Raw genomic sequence first — 14,260 nt, 5'->3', positions numbered from 1 at the left:
CCACCATCAGCCAGACCAGTCTTTAACAGAACTGATAAGTTCTAGTCCGTAAAATTATATATCTCATCTGATAATACTGTTTAAGCCACCAAACAGTTATCAGAGAAGATGACTTACAGACACAATTCTCCCTCCCACACCGACCAACACCAACACCACAGAAGAGCTGTTCTGTTCAACAGGGAGCCACTGACAGAATGTAGCTACCTACGCTTCCGTTTTATGGAACTAAAATTAATTAAGCAACAAGTCCCTCAGTCCACGTGTTGTACAACGACATGTGGCTTGTGGCCATTCTCCAGCGCTATAGGACACAGTCATCGTCGTAGAGAGTCCTGGACAAGCTATACTGCAGAACAAAAATGGTCCCTAACTTGGGATGGCTCAACTCAGGAATTTCTTGCTTTATGATGATGCAAGTGCAATGTGTTCTCAGTAGAAATCCCACTTGGCACTCTGATGTCTGGGTGGACCAGTGGGTGCGGGGCAAGCGAGTGCACGGATCAGCCAGCCACACCATCAGGCTTTCTACATGGACCATGCTGCTAAGTGGTGGTGCTTGGTAGTTTAGGTGTGGTAAATGCACTCTTGGCATAAGATCCTCTTAACTTATTATGATGTGGTGTCCTGGGACACAAGTACATCATGTGTCAAGGGATCATCCCCACTTCCATGAGCCAGGCACTGGAAAAGCTTTATCATGGAAAAGCTTCACATGACCAAAAAAGAACCACAGAAGTCACTGACTACGTTATAAATAAGCAGAAGTAGTGGCTGGTCCAGCCTTTACAGCTTCACCACAAGGCACCTCAAGCAGGGCAACTCCAGAATCCAGCCTCACCCCTCTTTGCTCCCCAGTGCCTTGCTCGCAGTACACCTATCTGCAATCTTGCCCTCGAGACAGACGCCATCACAATTTAGCAGGGCAAGAACCTGGTTTTCTTCACCTCACCTCCCCAGTTTTCTTTCTTTTTTAAAAATTATTTATTTATTTGTGTTGGTCTTTTGCCTGCATGTATATCTGTGAGAGGGTGTTGCATCCTCTGGAACTGTAGTTACAGACAGTTGTGAGCGGCCATATGGGTGCCAGAAATTGAACTCAGGAATAGTAGTGAGTGCTCTTAACCACTGAGCCATCTCTCCAGCCTCCACCTCCCCAGTTTTCTATGCCAAATAAAATAAGCATTTTATCCATTATATCAATCACAGACTCCTAAGAGTTCTGACACAATTCTATTTGAACTCGGGGAAGACACAAAAGGCTATTACAGTTCTTTTATAGCTGTGATTAATGTGGGTTGTTAAAAGTCATATTTTATTGAGTTGGTTCTATTAAGCGGTTGATCTAATAATACGAATTAGCCATGCACATAGTGCCAACTTACAATTCTTTGAAGTGTAAACTCATAGATTTTCTTTCCAGCATTTGCTCTGAAGAATTTCCTGTATTCCCTGCGTACCTTTAGAAGGAAGCAGACGTGGTTAGAACGAGGCTGGCAGGTGCTCATAATGCCATCATATCTCTTTACACAGTAAAAGTATATGGAACATGCATATTTGCAAATGTCCTTTCTGGATTGAGAAAACTGACAGATGCACACTCAGGCAGTGGCAATTACATCAAAGAAAACAGAAACCGAGTGATACTGTAAGTCCTATGGGTTCGATACAGCTTGATGATTTGGCATGAAGCCTTCTACAGGAATAGCTGCAAGCTCATCACAAGTTAGAGCACATTTCATAAAAAAATTGTATCGGGCAGTTTCTCCTTCAGATGTGTTTGTTACAGGTTATCTGAGGAATTAGATTGAGATTTCCAAAACCCATGCATAAAAACCCAAGACTTTGCTAGTGGACAACAGACATAAAAAAGCTAAACGTGAGAAATCAGAAGCCTTTAGGCTGTTATTGTCTTCCATTCGCCCACAAACTTTGTATTTATCACCATAACACTTAAGACATCCTGTCACTGTTTGTTATTTTGGTTTTTGTTTTCAAGATGGGCTTTTTATTATCATCATCTACCTATGAATGGGAGTTGGAAATCAGCAAAACACCAGCCTATCTGTGTACCTTGACATTCTGTGTCTTTTCCTCTTGCTTCCCATTTTTCTAGACCTAAACACATATGCGTAAAATGCCTGTGCAATGGGAGTTGTGAAACAGAAACCTAGGAGCCAAATTCAGCATGCAGATCAACATTTTATACATATGCTTTTAAATTCAGAACGTCACATAAGCATTTAGACTTCAGGAATCTCTTAAAATCTTCTGAGCTCTAGTCTCAGTGGTCCTCATTTCTGTGGGATAGTGAGCCCCAGCAGCTTCGGATGAAGAGATCCTCAGACTGCACACATCTGAACGCTCCTAACCAGCCTGCTGCTGCTTCCTCATCTCTGCTACCTGTCTGCCCTCTAGGCGTTTGAGCCGAGACCATTCTACACATTGTTGTGTACATTCTATACAAGAGAAAGCCTAAAGTTCACATTTTGACATCAACTATACATAGCCAAGGCTTCCTTTTACCCATGGCCTAGCTGCCGTTTCCCTTTCAGCCACAGGATGTTAGATTTATAAGCATTTCAGAGCTCCGGCGTATAAGAGTCAAAGGGCACAGAGAAGAAGACAGCAGGCAAGTTAAACAGAGGCCTGTTGCCCGGCAGCACATCCCAAAGGCACGGTGCTCATGTCACTGTATCTGAGCTCGCTGAGCATGTCTTCCGACACCCCACAGGTCAAATGGCTGCTCTCCAAAAACCGCTACATTAAAATCTGACTCTTCATCACACTCTTCTCAATACGGGACCTTCTTGAGCACCAGGTTTCCTGAAAGGGTCCAGCATACTTTGCATCTATCTACACAAGCAAGTCAAATCATTTTGAGGGACAAAAATATTGCTCACATAAATACATAGCTTGTTTTTAATGACAAAAGGGGCAAAGTTATTCCAATCTTAAACTTCCAAAGTTTAATCTTATTTCATAACAGTAATAATGGAACCGTAATGAGATGCTTCTGTCTCATTAGAAACTGGGGGATGAGTTATAGTCAGAGCGAGCCCAGTGAGTTCTGCAGAAATAGCATCCACCTGCCGGCTGGATGTACGCGCTCGGCTGCTACTGCACACCTCCAGTGCACAAACAGCTTGAAAGCGTATGCAGTGAAATCCAGAAGACTGAAGATACGACTGATAAAGTCAGTATGGGGAGTAAAAATCTGGATTCGATTCTGCCTGTTTCCTTCCGCTTATAAAAAATTATGATGCAAATTCAGACACCAATAAAATGGGAAATGTTTAGTTTTGCTTGGCTTCCAAAAAGAGCGTGTAAAGAGCTTATTCAGAATTTGTCAAATAGAACATCTGTTACATGCGTATTGAAGTTACTCCTTAATTACCTTATGAATACTTGGAATAATCAAAAAGGATAATTAACTAAATGATTGTAGGGGGAACTTTCAGGGGAAATAGAGGTCATTCAGAAACAATATTCCGGGATCTTTCTGAAAGCTGTTGAGCTGCAGGATCCATGACTTCTCAGCTCATTGTCAAATATCTAGAGCAAGTGTTAATGTTACTAGGCTAAAGCAGAATACTAAGGGGACACTGATCACCCCCAAAGGCGATGTGGGTTCTCAGTATGCTGGTTAATTACTGAACAGGAGAACTAACTCCTTCTACTGCCTGAGAGTCTTCAGTGCTCGGAGTAAACTGTCCTCATTGACTCCTGCGCACCTTTGCCTCCTGCACCGAGCGCCTGCCTTACTCATGAGGTCTTTGGCGTTCCAAGCTCTCTAAACTTCAGGATCTCCCTCTCCTCGTTCCCTCTGATCTCTGCTGAGCTGTCACGTGGAAGAAAGCTCCACCCCAGGCCTTAGTGGGACAGAACAGGCAGATGAGGAACAAAGCCTGCAAACTCCCACATAGGCCACCGAGGACTGAAGATCAGCTTTCAACTCAGGGCCTGCAGTCTGTCTCATGATTTAAAAGCCCATAAAAAGATAAAATAAAACTCAGAAAACAACATGTCTTGGGTAAAATAGACTGCACCACATTCATTATCTAAAGAAATTAAAATCACATAAAAATGAGAAAATTAGTGTGTGGGTTGGTTTTTGTTTTTTGTTTTTTTTTAACAAGAAACGAAATTAATCAAGCTGACATCTCATAAGACTGCAGACAGCAGCAGGCGCCGCCAGTTTTCTCAGGTTAGTAGGTGCGAGGCTTTGTGTTCACCCAGGGCAGGAGGAGTGATGGAGGAAGTACCTTTAGTCCAAGCCAGTAAGCCCAAATGACAGCAACTGCATGCTTACGCCTAGCCTCCTCCTTCAAGCGTTTCAATTCCCTTCGAGCCTAGAATGTTTTAGATAGTAAATAAGAGAGACAGCCCAATGCAGGCAGCACAAATGACCAGAAAAAAGATACCCCCCACCAAACAGGACAGCCAATACTGGAGCAGGATCGCAGACCAATGGCAGAGGAACAGTGGATGCTCAGTTCAACCCGAGGATTCGATGTGGAGGGCCACAGGGGCCTGCGCGGCAGGGAGAATCACTCTGGACAAGTAGGAGCAGCCCCCCTCGCCTGTACTCCTCTCCTCTCTCCCTTGTCCCCACTGTCTCTAGCAGCCCTTTCTCCACAGTCCCTCAAAGCCCTCAAGGAATGGCCTGGCTACACTTCACTTTGCATTTGGATTTGCAAATGCATTCGCATTTGGATGAATTAAAAAGACGTTTGTGCCAACAACTGTTTGGGAAAACCGCAAAGAAGAAAAGCCTGTGCACGTGAAGTGCGAACCAAGGTCACCCGCGGAAGTCCTTCCAGCTCAGGTTAGATGCAGCGCATAAACCGAACTGCACTGGTGGCAGCCCCAGCATGGGGCCAGAGTGCTTAGCTACCTTCCTGGAATCGGTCCTGCACACTGCCAAAAAAAGTACATTTTGACAAGGATCCCAAATAGTATAACACACTAAAAATTGAAACCTGGGCAAAAAAACCCGACAGGTTGCAAAGATGATTCTGGGGGCAAAAATCAGTCTTAGGCATGCTGCTTGCCAAGGCAGAGACAGGCACCCATATTTGGGACACTCCACTGAGACTGGGGGATAAGCTCAGGGCCCACATGTCGGCTGGGACACTTCCCTTTCCTGACTAAGGGATGAGGTTGGCTTTTTATAGGCTTTTAGAAAAAAAACATAAATGAGCCACTTCGGTCAGTATTTGGGAAACTTTTTTATGTTTGGCATCTTATTTTTCTCACATGATGGGCCTATGATGCTGACAAGGTAGACTTCAGTGAAAACACAGCACTCCGTAGAGTTTTGTGTTTCTAACTGGAATACATATTTTAAGCAAAGGTTTTCTAGGTCAGGAAAACAGCTAAAACTCTTGTCCCTTGGGTTACACAAACCACTCATTGGCCCTGGGACTCTGGGATTAGTGAGTTCCGGGATGCCTTTGTTCCTGAACACAAACAGCGATGCTGAAATTCCTGGGATTCTTCCCTGGCAAGGATGGGTAGCTTCGCAGGATGGTCTGTGAGATCCTTCCCTGCACATGGGACACTGTTGACCCACAGTAACCCAGAGGTGCCACGCTCAGCCCGAAACGCTATGTCATTCAAGGGTTAACTCTTTGAAAGCATGCGTTACTGGCGTTATTTTGTTAACAGACTGTACAAACTGACTCAAACGCCAATCTTAAACATTCACTACATGCCCCGCCCCTGCATACAAGTACCCCTAAAAACTGGGCAGCACTCAACAGTGTGAGACAGTGAGCACTAAACATGCAAGTTAACTAAGAGGATTTTTTTTAAACGAAGGACTATGCTGGTGCCTTATCAGTGAGGTTAGTTGTTTTTTTTTGTTTTTGTTTTTTTGTTTTTTTTTTCTGTACTTGCCAAAGCTTCCAAGGCACTCCACTGCCTAGCACCCCCAGCTTTATTAATTTGGCAGCTAGGTCATGCACTGAGGTGAGCCACTACGACCTGCAGCCAGTCTCCGTGCTAGGCTAGAGGTCAAGGTTGACTACTGCAGGACTCCCGACACCGTGATGGGACGTGTGCATCAAGTACCTTTGATCCAAGCCAGTAAGCCCAAATAACTGCAATAGCATGTTTATTCCTAGCCTCCTCCTTCAGCCGTCTCAGCTCCCTTCGCGCCTGTGGTGCGTTTGAAAAGGAGTTACAGAAAGGGTTAAGGCAGGAAAGGGTTGCTGCTGCTTCTCACACCGGAGACAGAAACGCAGACACCAGCCACCACCACAAAAGCATGTGCCACCACCCACACACACCAAAACGCTGCAAAGAGCAAGAGGAGAATGCGTGCTCAGTAGCTCAAGCCAGTGAGTCATTTTCTGCCCCTGAGTCTGAGGGTTTTTGGTTCCACCTTTGCTCCCAACCCACCCACCCTCCTCAGGGCCTGTGGCCTACCTGGGTGCCATGCCAGTACGCTGCGATGGTGGTGGCTGCCTCCTTACAGCGTTTCTGATGCTTCAGTTCCCGCAGGATTTTTCGAGCCTATGGTAGAGAAATCACACCAGATATATGAACGTATATATATGAACACACATACAAAAACACTCTTATGTATATATATAAACATACAAATATGAACATATATGAACGAACACACACACATATATATGAACATATGTATATATGAACTTAAGAGTGACCAGAAAATCATTTCCAAAGAAAAAAGAGTTCAAATACACATGGCCCAGTGAGAAGCTGCCGAGAACAGGAGTAAGTGCTTGGAGACACTGGCACGGCAGCATGGTCTCACAAGCAAGAAGGCAGCCTCCTGCCCTGGTATATGGCAGGTAAAATATGGCCACAGCGAGGCAAGCTGGTACACACAGGAGGTACAGATCTGTTCTCAGGTCATGGCTAGAGTTCTCCAGTGTCCCCCCAAAAGTCCATTGCATCTCTTTACTCATTCTGTCAGGATGTAAAAGAAAGGGGAGTATACAGATATGTAGGGATGACGGGACAAAAAGTAGATTATTGAATCTACTTCTCAATTTAAGGTCTTAATTGCTACTCACAACTAAGGTTAATTTTAATTCATTGATATAGAATTTTGAATATTGATACAAAATAAGTTTAGTTTTGATATGCTGAAATAGAATTCAAATTTAATATTATCTTTTTTTGATGTTTATTTATTTATTTTTTTAAATTTTTAAAATTAATTTATTCTTGTTACATCTCAATGGTTATCCCATCCCTTGTATCCTCCCATTCTTCCCTCCCCCCATTTTCCCATTATTCCCCTCCCCTGTGACTGTTCCTGAGGGGGATTACCTCCCCCTGTATATGCTCATAGGGTATCAAGTCTCTTCTTGGCTACCTGCTGTCCTTCCTCTGAGTGCCACCAAGTCTCCTCCTCCAGGGGACATTAATATTATCTTTACACATTATATTTCTACTCTAATATGAGGTATTATACATATACAACTCAATTCATACATGGCTCAAACATATTATAGGCTGTTTAGGATAATTAAGTAATACAAGTCAATTGTTGATCTATTCATAGTCATGTCAAGTATAAGAATATGCATACAAGGTTTAACAGATATGATTGTATAGATAGATATGGCAAAATAGTTAGGTAAGGTCTTCAAAAACCTCAGAGAACTAACAGAATATGGCATTTAAAAATATTTTTATTGTTCTAAGGATTCTTTGACAATAAGACAAGTTAACGCCTGACAGCACCCTGCCTACCTCAAAAAGGATGATGAACATTGAAAAACCTTGTGGAAATGGCTTTGAGTGGGACAAAACAGCCACTGGACAAAAATGTCCTCGTTCCTCCCACAGACAGAGTTCTGCCTAAAATGGGCGAGGGTAGATGCAGGCAGAGTTGACGGCCAGACTCTGCCAAGTCAGGGTAAACAAGTTCTCAATAGTTCCTGCCTCACAAATATGTCTTCAGATATACTGGGCCAGAGGGCTGAAGACGCTGCAACATTACAAAGAGTTTTGGGTGTTTGTCCAGGCAGCAAACTGTCTCTGCCACTTTTTTCATTTTGGAAGCTACTAACCTGCACTTCCTGTTTACTCAGGTAATTAAATTTATTCCTTCTCAAGTTTCTGACAGGGTTGAAGACCAGATAGTTAATTTTAAAATTAAGCTTAGTTGTTTAAAAATTAAAAAGATACTTTTAAGTCTAGATAGATACTTTTAGGTTGATAGATTTGAGCTTTAATAGATGTTGATTTAGGTTCAAAACTTTAGATTTACGAAGATAAACTAGATAATATTTTCTACAAGGTTACCAAATACATTTTGATTAAAAATTATGTGTGTTAAATCTTACCAATTGGTTTTTATAATTTTTCATAATTGTACTTAACTGTATATAAAAATGGCCTTTTTTATTTAGACAGAAAAGGGGAAATGTTGGGAGATGGTCTGATGTATTTTGGTGCTAATTACTGCTTGTTGTTTGTGTGACCCACCTTTTGCTTAATAAAAAACCATCCCACCTGGGCAGGGCAAAGGATAAAGGTGGGGCTAGGAGAGAGGGGAGGGGAGGGGAGGGAGGGAGGGGGAGAGGAATTCAGGAAAGAAGAAAGACCACCAGGAGAAAAAAGAAAAAATAGAAAAAAAGAGACTGGGGAAGACACACATGGCCACTGTCCTGGATGGAGAATCCAGCCCAGATAAAGAACATTAGCAAGTATTTGGGATTATGGATGGGAGGGAGCGTGATAGAAGTTATTGGAAGCAGATGGCATGGCAGGGATCCCATGCCTGCCCCACTATGGGAGGTAGTTGAGAGGATTGATATCTGCCCTGCCCCAGGTTAACTAAGGCTATTTTAAAATATAACAAGTGTCTGTGTCTTAATTGATTGCTAGGTGGGCCTATAGGTAATACAGATAATTTTTAAAACAATAGAGGTAACTGTAGCTATCCTTTTCAATCAAGAGATTTTTGTTTTTAATCCAAGCCAGTGTCTTCTTTAAAGTAACTGCCCAAGCTTATTGGGTGCCTGGCTTGGGAGTAAGCTTTGGGCCCTGCCCTGGAGGTCTCTGGCCTGTAGACCAGGGCTGAGAAACCTTGTCAGGGAAGAGCCTGCAGGCAACAGGCCACATTAACTTGGGCAAGCCCTTAATCAGGATAAGGTCTACAGTAAAGCCAACCAAAGCAGATTTGTAGCCCAGGCTGTACCCTCTCGAGAAACTGCAGGCTTGAACACAACCTCTAAGTATCCCATCTGAATCCAGAACATTCTGAAGCATCTAATGGGAATGTAGTCAGGAAGAGGCCTGGAGGGACCCGGGGTCAGTAAACTTTTTCTGTAAAGAGTAAGATGGTAAGACTTTGAAAATGACAGCAAAAGGAGAGAATAGTGCGTGTGCATTTGTGTGTGTGTGTGTGTGTTGGATCACTGAGGAGTCAGGGGCGGGCATGTAAATATCATCGCAGCTACCAGACTCGGCTATTACATACCTAGAATCTAAAATAAGTGAACAAAGCCACATCTTCATGCATGGATATTAAAATCCATATTTCATATAATTTTCATACTTTTTAACTCTTTTGTGCTTTAGTTCACAGTGGTTCAAAATATATTAACTATTGTTGGCTTGCAGGTTGTATGAGCCACAAGACAGGCTGAAGTCTGTCTGTGACCCATAGTTCACTGGCCCTTGAACCAAGCCTTAGCTGGAAGGATCTGGAAGCATTGCAGCAACTGCAACTACCCTGTTCCCTCCCACCACAGCCCTTGCCCCAGCCAGGCACCTCCAGTCATTATGAGGTGGCTGTGGTGCATCACTGGAAAGATGTGGAGCCAAGACCCATAGGACTCAAGCAGTGGCTGTAAGACAGCATTGAGCACACTTGCTTCTCTTAAAACCTCTGGGCGCGAAGATATTAAGAGTGTATACAGTATTATTTCAGGGGCTTTCTGCTTAGAAAACAAAGCTTTGGAAAAAAAAAAACCTAAAGCAGATGATAGAAGGAAGCAACCAAGACATGGACGCCAGGATTCCCTGCTTGGCCTCACAATATTTACTCTTTTCCTGAGGCTGTTTACAGCACAGGTTTAGGAGATGAAGATGCCTCCCCTGCAGAGTGAGCCTGAAGACTTGGCCCTCCCGGACGAACCCCGACTCTGACAAAGATAAAGCATATTTATTTAAACTCACCTTCCAGCCCCGGATGTAAGACTGAATCACCAGGGCCGAACTCTTGATCTGCTGATACCGCTTTTGTTGCTGCGGGATAAAGGGGAGATGTGAACAGCCATGTCTGCATAGCTAAACGAGCTTGCCAGGTCAAAGAAGAGTATCTGTTCATGTGCAGCAGTGGATGTCTGATCATCCATATTCTGAGAAATCAACATGTAAGGAAGCTGAAAGGGTGACAGCCACAAATTGTTACAGTAAGCCTGCCTGTTATCAACGCCTGTTCTCTGCATTATGCTGTGTGGCAGCACCCAACCCGGCACCAACAGAACACTCTGACAGGACCCACAGTGCATTGCACCAACTTTTTGAGAGTATTTTCTTCTTGGCATCATTTTTCATCAAACAACTTACTGTCACAAGCCTTCAGGTTACTTTTAGGTTTTTCTTACTCTGCTTCAAGGTAGTTTTCAGTGAGCCCTGAATCTACTGAAGCAAAGTGTAAACACGACCGCAAGAAGAATGTGTGAGCCTAACTGCATCCTCATCCACGAGGACAAGCTGTGACAAAAGTCGACGCCGTCAAAGGCACATAGCTACGCTTTGGCTCACAGGCTCCCTGTCCGCTGGCCTTGCTGTAGAGTTGATGCCTAAAGACAATGAAGCTGCTAGAACAGTCTCGCAAGAAGAGTGAGCCTTCCTAGTAATGTGGATGTAGGGGCATGGGTGGGCAGCTCTGATAGAAATGCAAAGCATCCCCCAAACACTGCAGTCAGGTTGCTAACCTTTCACTGTGAAAGGTTGGCTCTTATTCTCTAACGGCGTCTGAGGGCCTAGGCTACATCTGGCTGGTCAGAGGTCATGGAGGGAGGCGGGCAGTATAGAGTTTGGCTTGAAACATCTGCCCAAAAAAAGCTGAGCAAGCTGTGGAGAGCACGTGAGTAAGCAGCACTCTGCCGTGGCCTCTGCTTCATCTCCCGACTGTCCTGTTTGAGTTCCTGTCCTGACTTCCTTAGATGACGAAGATGGACTGTGACAGCGTTGTGCTAAATAAACCCTTCCCTCGTCAAGCTGCTTCGGTCATGGAGTTCCATCACAGCAGCAGTAACCCTAACCGGACAGATACCTATTTTCCCTTGATAAACATGAGCTTTATCAAGCCAGGAACCAGGCTGCTGGGTCCACTTTGCTATGCTCAGAGGACAGTGGGCATTTCAAAGCGTTTTGTAGAATTTAAGACAGATTAATTCAAAAGAAGAAATGATAAAAAGTGCTTCTTGAAGACAGGCTATTTGATGGTCCTCTGTTTCTCGGGCAAAGAGAGAAGAGCGTCATGGATCTGCAGGTTAAGAGGCCCTGCTGTGTGCTCAGGCTAGAACTCACACCCACCAGGCAGGCGACAACTGTTGGCTGCATCTTAGCTCAATGGACAAGAGCAAATCCCACCACTCTAGTGTGGTCATTCTAAGACTGGGACTGCAGCTGGGATCTTTCTAATTACAACAGGCAATTAAGGACCCCACTTAAAGGCCTTGTACACTTTACGCTTTATCGTTTAAATACATTACTGATTCCCCAAATTTGCAAATATGCTAAAATGCATTTCACGGAAGTAAATCAACATAGATTTTTATCTTAATTTTGTTTTATGGCAAAATGTTTCTTCAGGGGCAGATGACTAAGTAAGACCTGACTGCCAATCGAATCCATTTTTTAACTTTACAGAGAAGAAGCACAGAATAAAAATACCCATAAGGTGTGTTATTTCTTATCACTATAATTCGTGTGCAAGAACACTGCCTAAATTTAAGTGATGGTGGAGGCAAATCTTCAGGTGGCAAGCCTCCAACAAAGCAAGTCAATCAAGTGATAAATTCCTACAACGAAGTTCCAATATTAACTAATCAAATATACTTTAACTACCGACTCCTTCTCCATAGCAGGACCAGTTGTCTGAGGACCAGAGAAAATCCAGTTCTTTAACCCAAACCATAGTTGTATTAAAACAGAGTATTGGTGCTCTGGACTGAAAGCTACTTATCTTCAATGCTGCCACAGTATATGCAGCCAGCCAGTCATGTTAGAAAACTGACCCATCACAGTGAAAGTAAATGACACCATCTCCTCAAACCGATGACAAAAATCATAAATAGATTTCCTGCTACATGCTTCCTGGAGGTCAGTGCAAAGTAGTCTGGGACACTAAGTCCACATTCTGACACTGACAGCTGTGTGCTTGTTTTCCCAAGGCACTGGTTAAAAAAAAAAAAAAAAAAGACTAACAACACACATCTCTGGAGGCTACTGGGAAAGTTTAGCTTTGTAAAATCATAAACACGGTTAGCACATCGGGTGTTGGGAAGTTAGCATCGGGTGTGAGGACGGACTCACCGCATAGCGCCTGTACCAGGCGGCGATCACAACTTGGCTCTTTTTCATGAGCAGGAAATGCGTGCGACATTTCCATCCTCGGTAAATCTTCTGAATGAGCGTGGCCAGGTCCTCCAGCCGCTGCTTCCTTAGGTCTTCTAATTGGAACAACTAATAAGAAACAATACGCAGACTTAGCCAAAGTCCTCCAAACCTAACAGGGTGTATGAAACGGATTAGCATGTGGAAGCCAGCTACTTGACTGGTAGAAGATATAGGCCGTGGTGCATGAGGAAAACGCTTTGCTGGATTCATGAAAGATCCAGCGATTCAGAACTCGTGACAAGCCAGAGAGGGTTGAGATGAGCCTGGGTTGACCCTGTTCCGCCGGGATGCAACCCAGCTCAGAGGGAAGCTCTGAGAACTGACAGGATGATGCTCAGAAAGCCGGAGAGGCTGGGCCACTCTGGAGGGGTTCAGACTCTCAAGAAAAGGATGGTCATCCTTCTCCTAATCGATGGGGTCCACCGTGGGGCAGAAGCGGGCGCTCGGTGAAGAGGCGCATCCGCCGGCAGCCTTTCCCTCATCAACAGCGATAAGTATTCCCCACGCCCTCTGAACGTCTACCATCACTAAATCATTCGTGATATTAGCTACGCTTTATGAGCATCTGTTTGTCTATACAAAGACTCCAAGAAGCTCTAAGGAGTATAAGTTTGGTAATTTTTGAGAACTGTTTCCTTCCATGTTTCTCGTGCGCCTGTGGAGCTGTGATTCCTATAGCTACCGTGTAACTCGGATGCTGCAAACACTGCCGGGCTCCCCTTCAGGGGCTGCAAACCAGATTAGAGAGGCAGGCTTAGACAAAGGTTGATAGTTTTGTCTACACTTTGGACAGACAAAGATATAGGCCTTGACGGTGGTACCTCAGGAGCTAGCCTGCACGCGCGACATTTAGGTTCGGAGTGGAAAGGGTACATACCGTTCTCGGGTTCCGGATGAAGATCTTGGATCTACCGAAGGAGTACTCTTCCATCGGAATCTCCAGCTCATTAAACAGAATCTCCACACCAGACCTAAACAAGTAAATAGCCCCTCAACAATGCGTTTCCTCAGTTACAAGAATAATTTGCTCCTACAGCATATAAGGTTCTCATCAGCACACAAAAAAGTTACATTAAAATTTTACATTAGTGGTGTGTGTGTGTGTGTGTGTGTGTGTGTGTGTGTGTGTGTGTGTGTGTAGGTCAGGAGAAAACTTACAAGAAGTGATTCACTCCTTTTACCACGTGGGCCCTAAGGATCAACCTCTGCTTGGTCGGGCCATGCAGAAAGCACCTTCACCTGCTGTTCCATGCCCTCCCCCCCCTCTCGTACACACACACACACACACACACACACACACACACACACACGCGCGCGCGCGCGCGCGTTTTGCTTGCACATATGTGTATGTGCACCACTTGTGTGCTTGGTGCCTGTAGACACCAGAAGAGGGCGCTGCATCCCCTGCAACTTGAATTACAGATGTTGTGATCTGTCAGACAGATACTGAGACCCTCCCCCAGGCCCTCTGCAAAAGCAGCAAATGCTCTGAAGCACCAAGCCATCTCTTCAGCACCTCTCTGGGAACATTTTAATCACTGTTCTCATTCTGAAAAAGGGGTGAACACAGCCCAACACAGTGGTAAGTGCCAGACCAATGACATGCTACAAACATGGGTTTCATGTGGCAGGAACA

The 14,260-nt window shown here is 44.3% G+C and overlaps 1 protein-coding gene across 4 annotated transcripts in view; it reads right to left on the bottom strand.

Moving 5' to 3' along the window:
• Window positions 1-14,260, bottom strand: part of Myo1b (myosin IB) — a 177,605-nt gene that overhangs the window by 11,731 nt on the left and 151,614 nt on the right. For 2 of the 4 annotated variants that reach the window (XM_051153807.1, XM_051153806.1), the window contains exons 19-25: window positions 13,502-13,595; window positions 12,541-12,690; window positions 10,171-10,239; window positions 6,433-6,519; window positions 6,076-6,162; window positions 4,266-4,352; window positions 1,386-1,460 (exon numbers count right to left, since the gene is read on the bottom strand). In XM_051153807.1, the coding sequence (XP_051009764.1) occupies window positions 1,386-1,460; window positions 4,266-4,352; window positions 6,076-6,162; window positions 6,433-6,519; window positions 10,171-10,239; window positions 12,541-12,690; window positions 13,502-13,595 (649 nt within the window). The remainder of the gene's footprint in view (window positions 1-1,385; window positions 1,461-4,265; window positions 4,353-6,075; window positions 6,163-6,432; window positions 6,520-10,170; window positions 10,240-12,540; window positions 12,691-13,501; window positions 13,596-14,260) is intronic. The other 2 variants (XM_051153808.1, XM_051153810.1) reach the window with 2 other exon arrangements.

This window comes from Acomys russatus, chromosome 12, assembly GCF_903995435.1.
Source record: "Acomys russatus chromosome 12, mAcoRus1.1, whole genome shotgun sequence".
NCBI lineage: Eukaryota > Metazoa > Chordata > Mammalia > Rodentia > Muridae > Acomys > Acomys russatus.
Note: the sequence above shows the minus strand (reverse complement) of the source record. Positions and strands in the feature narration are given on the sequence as shown.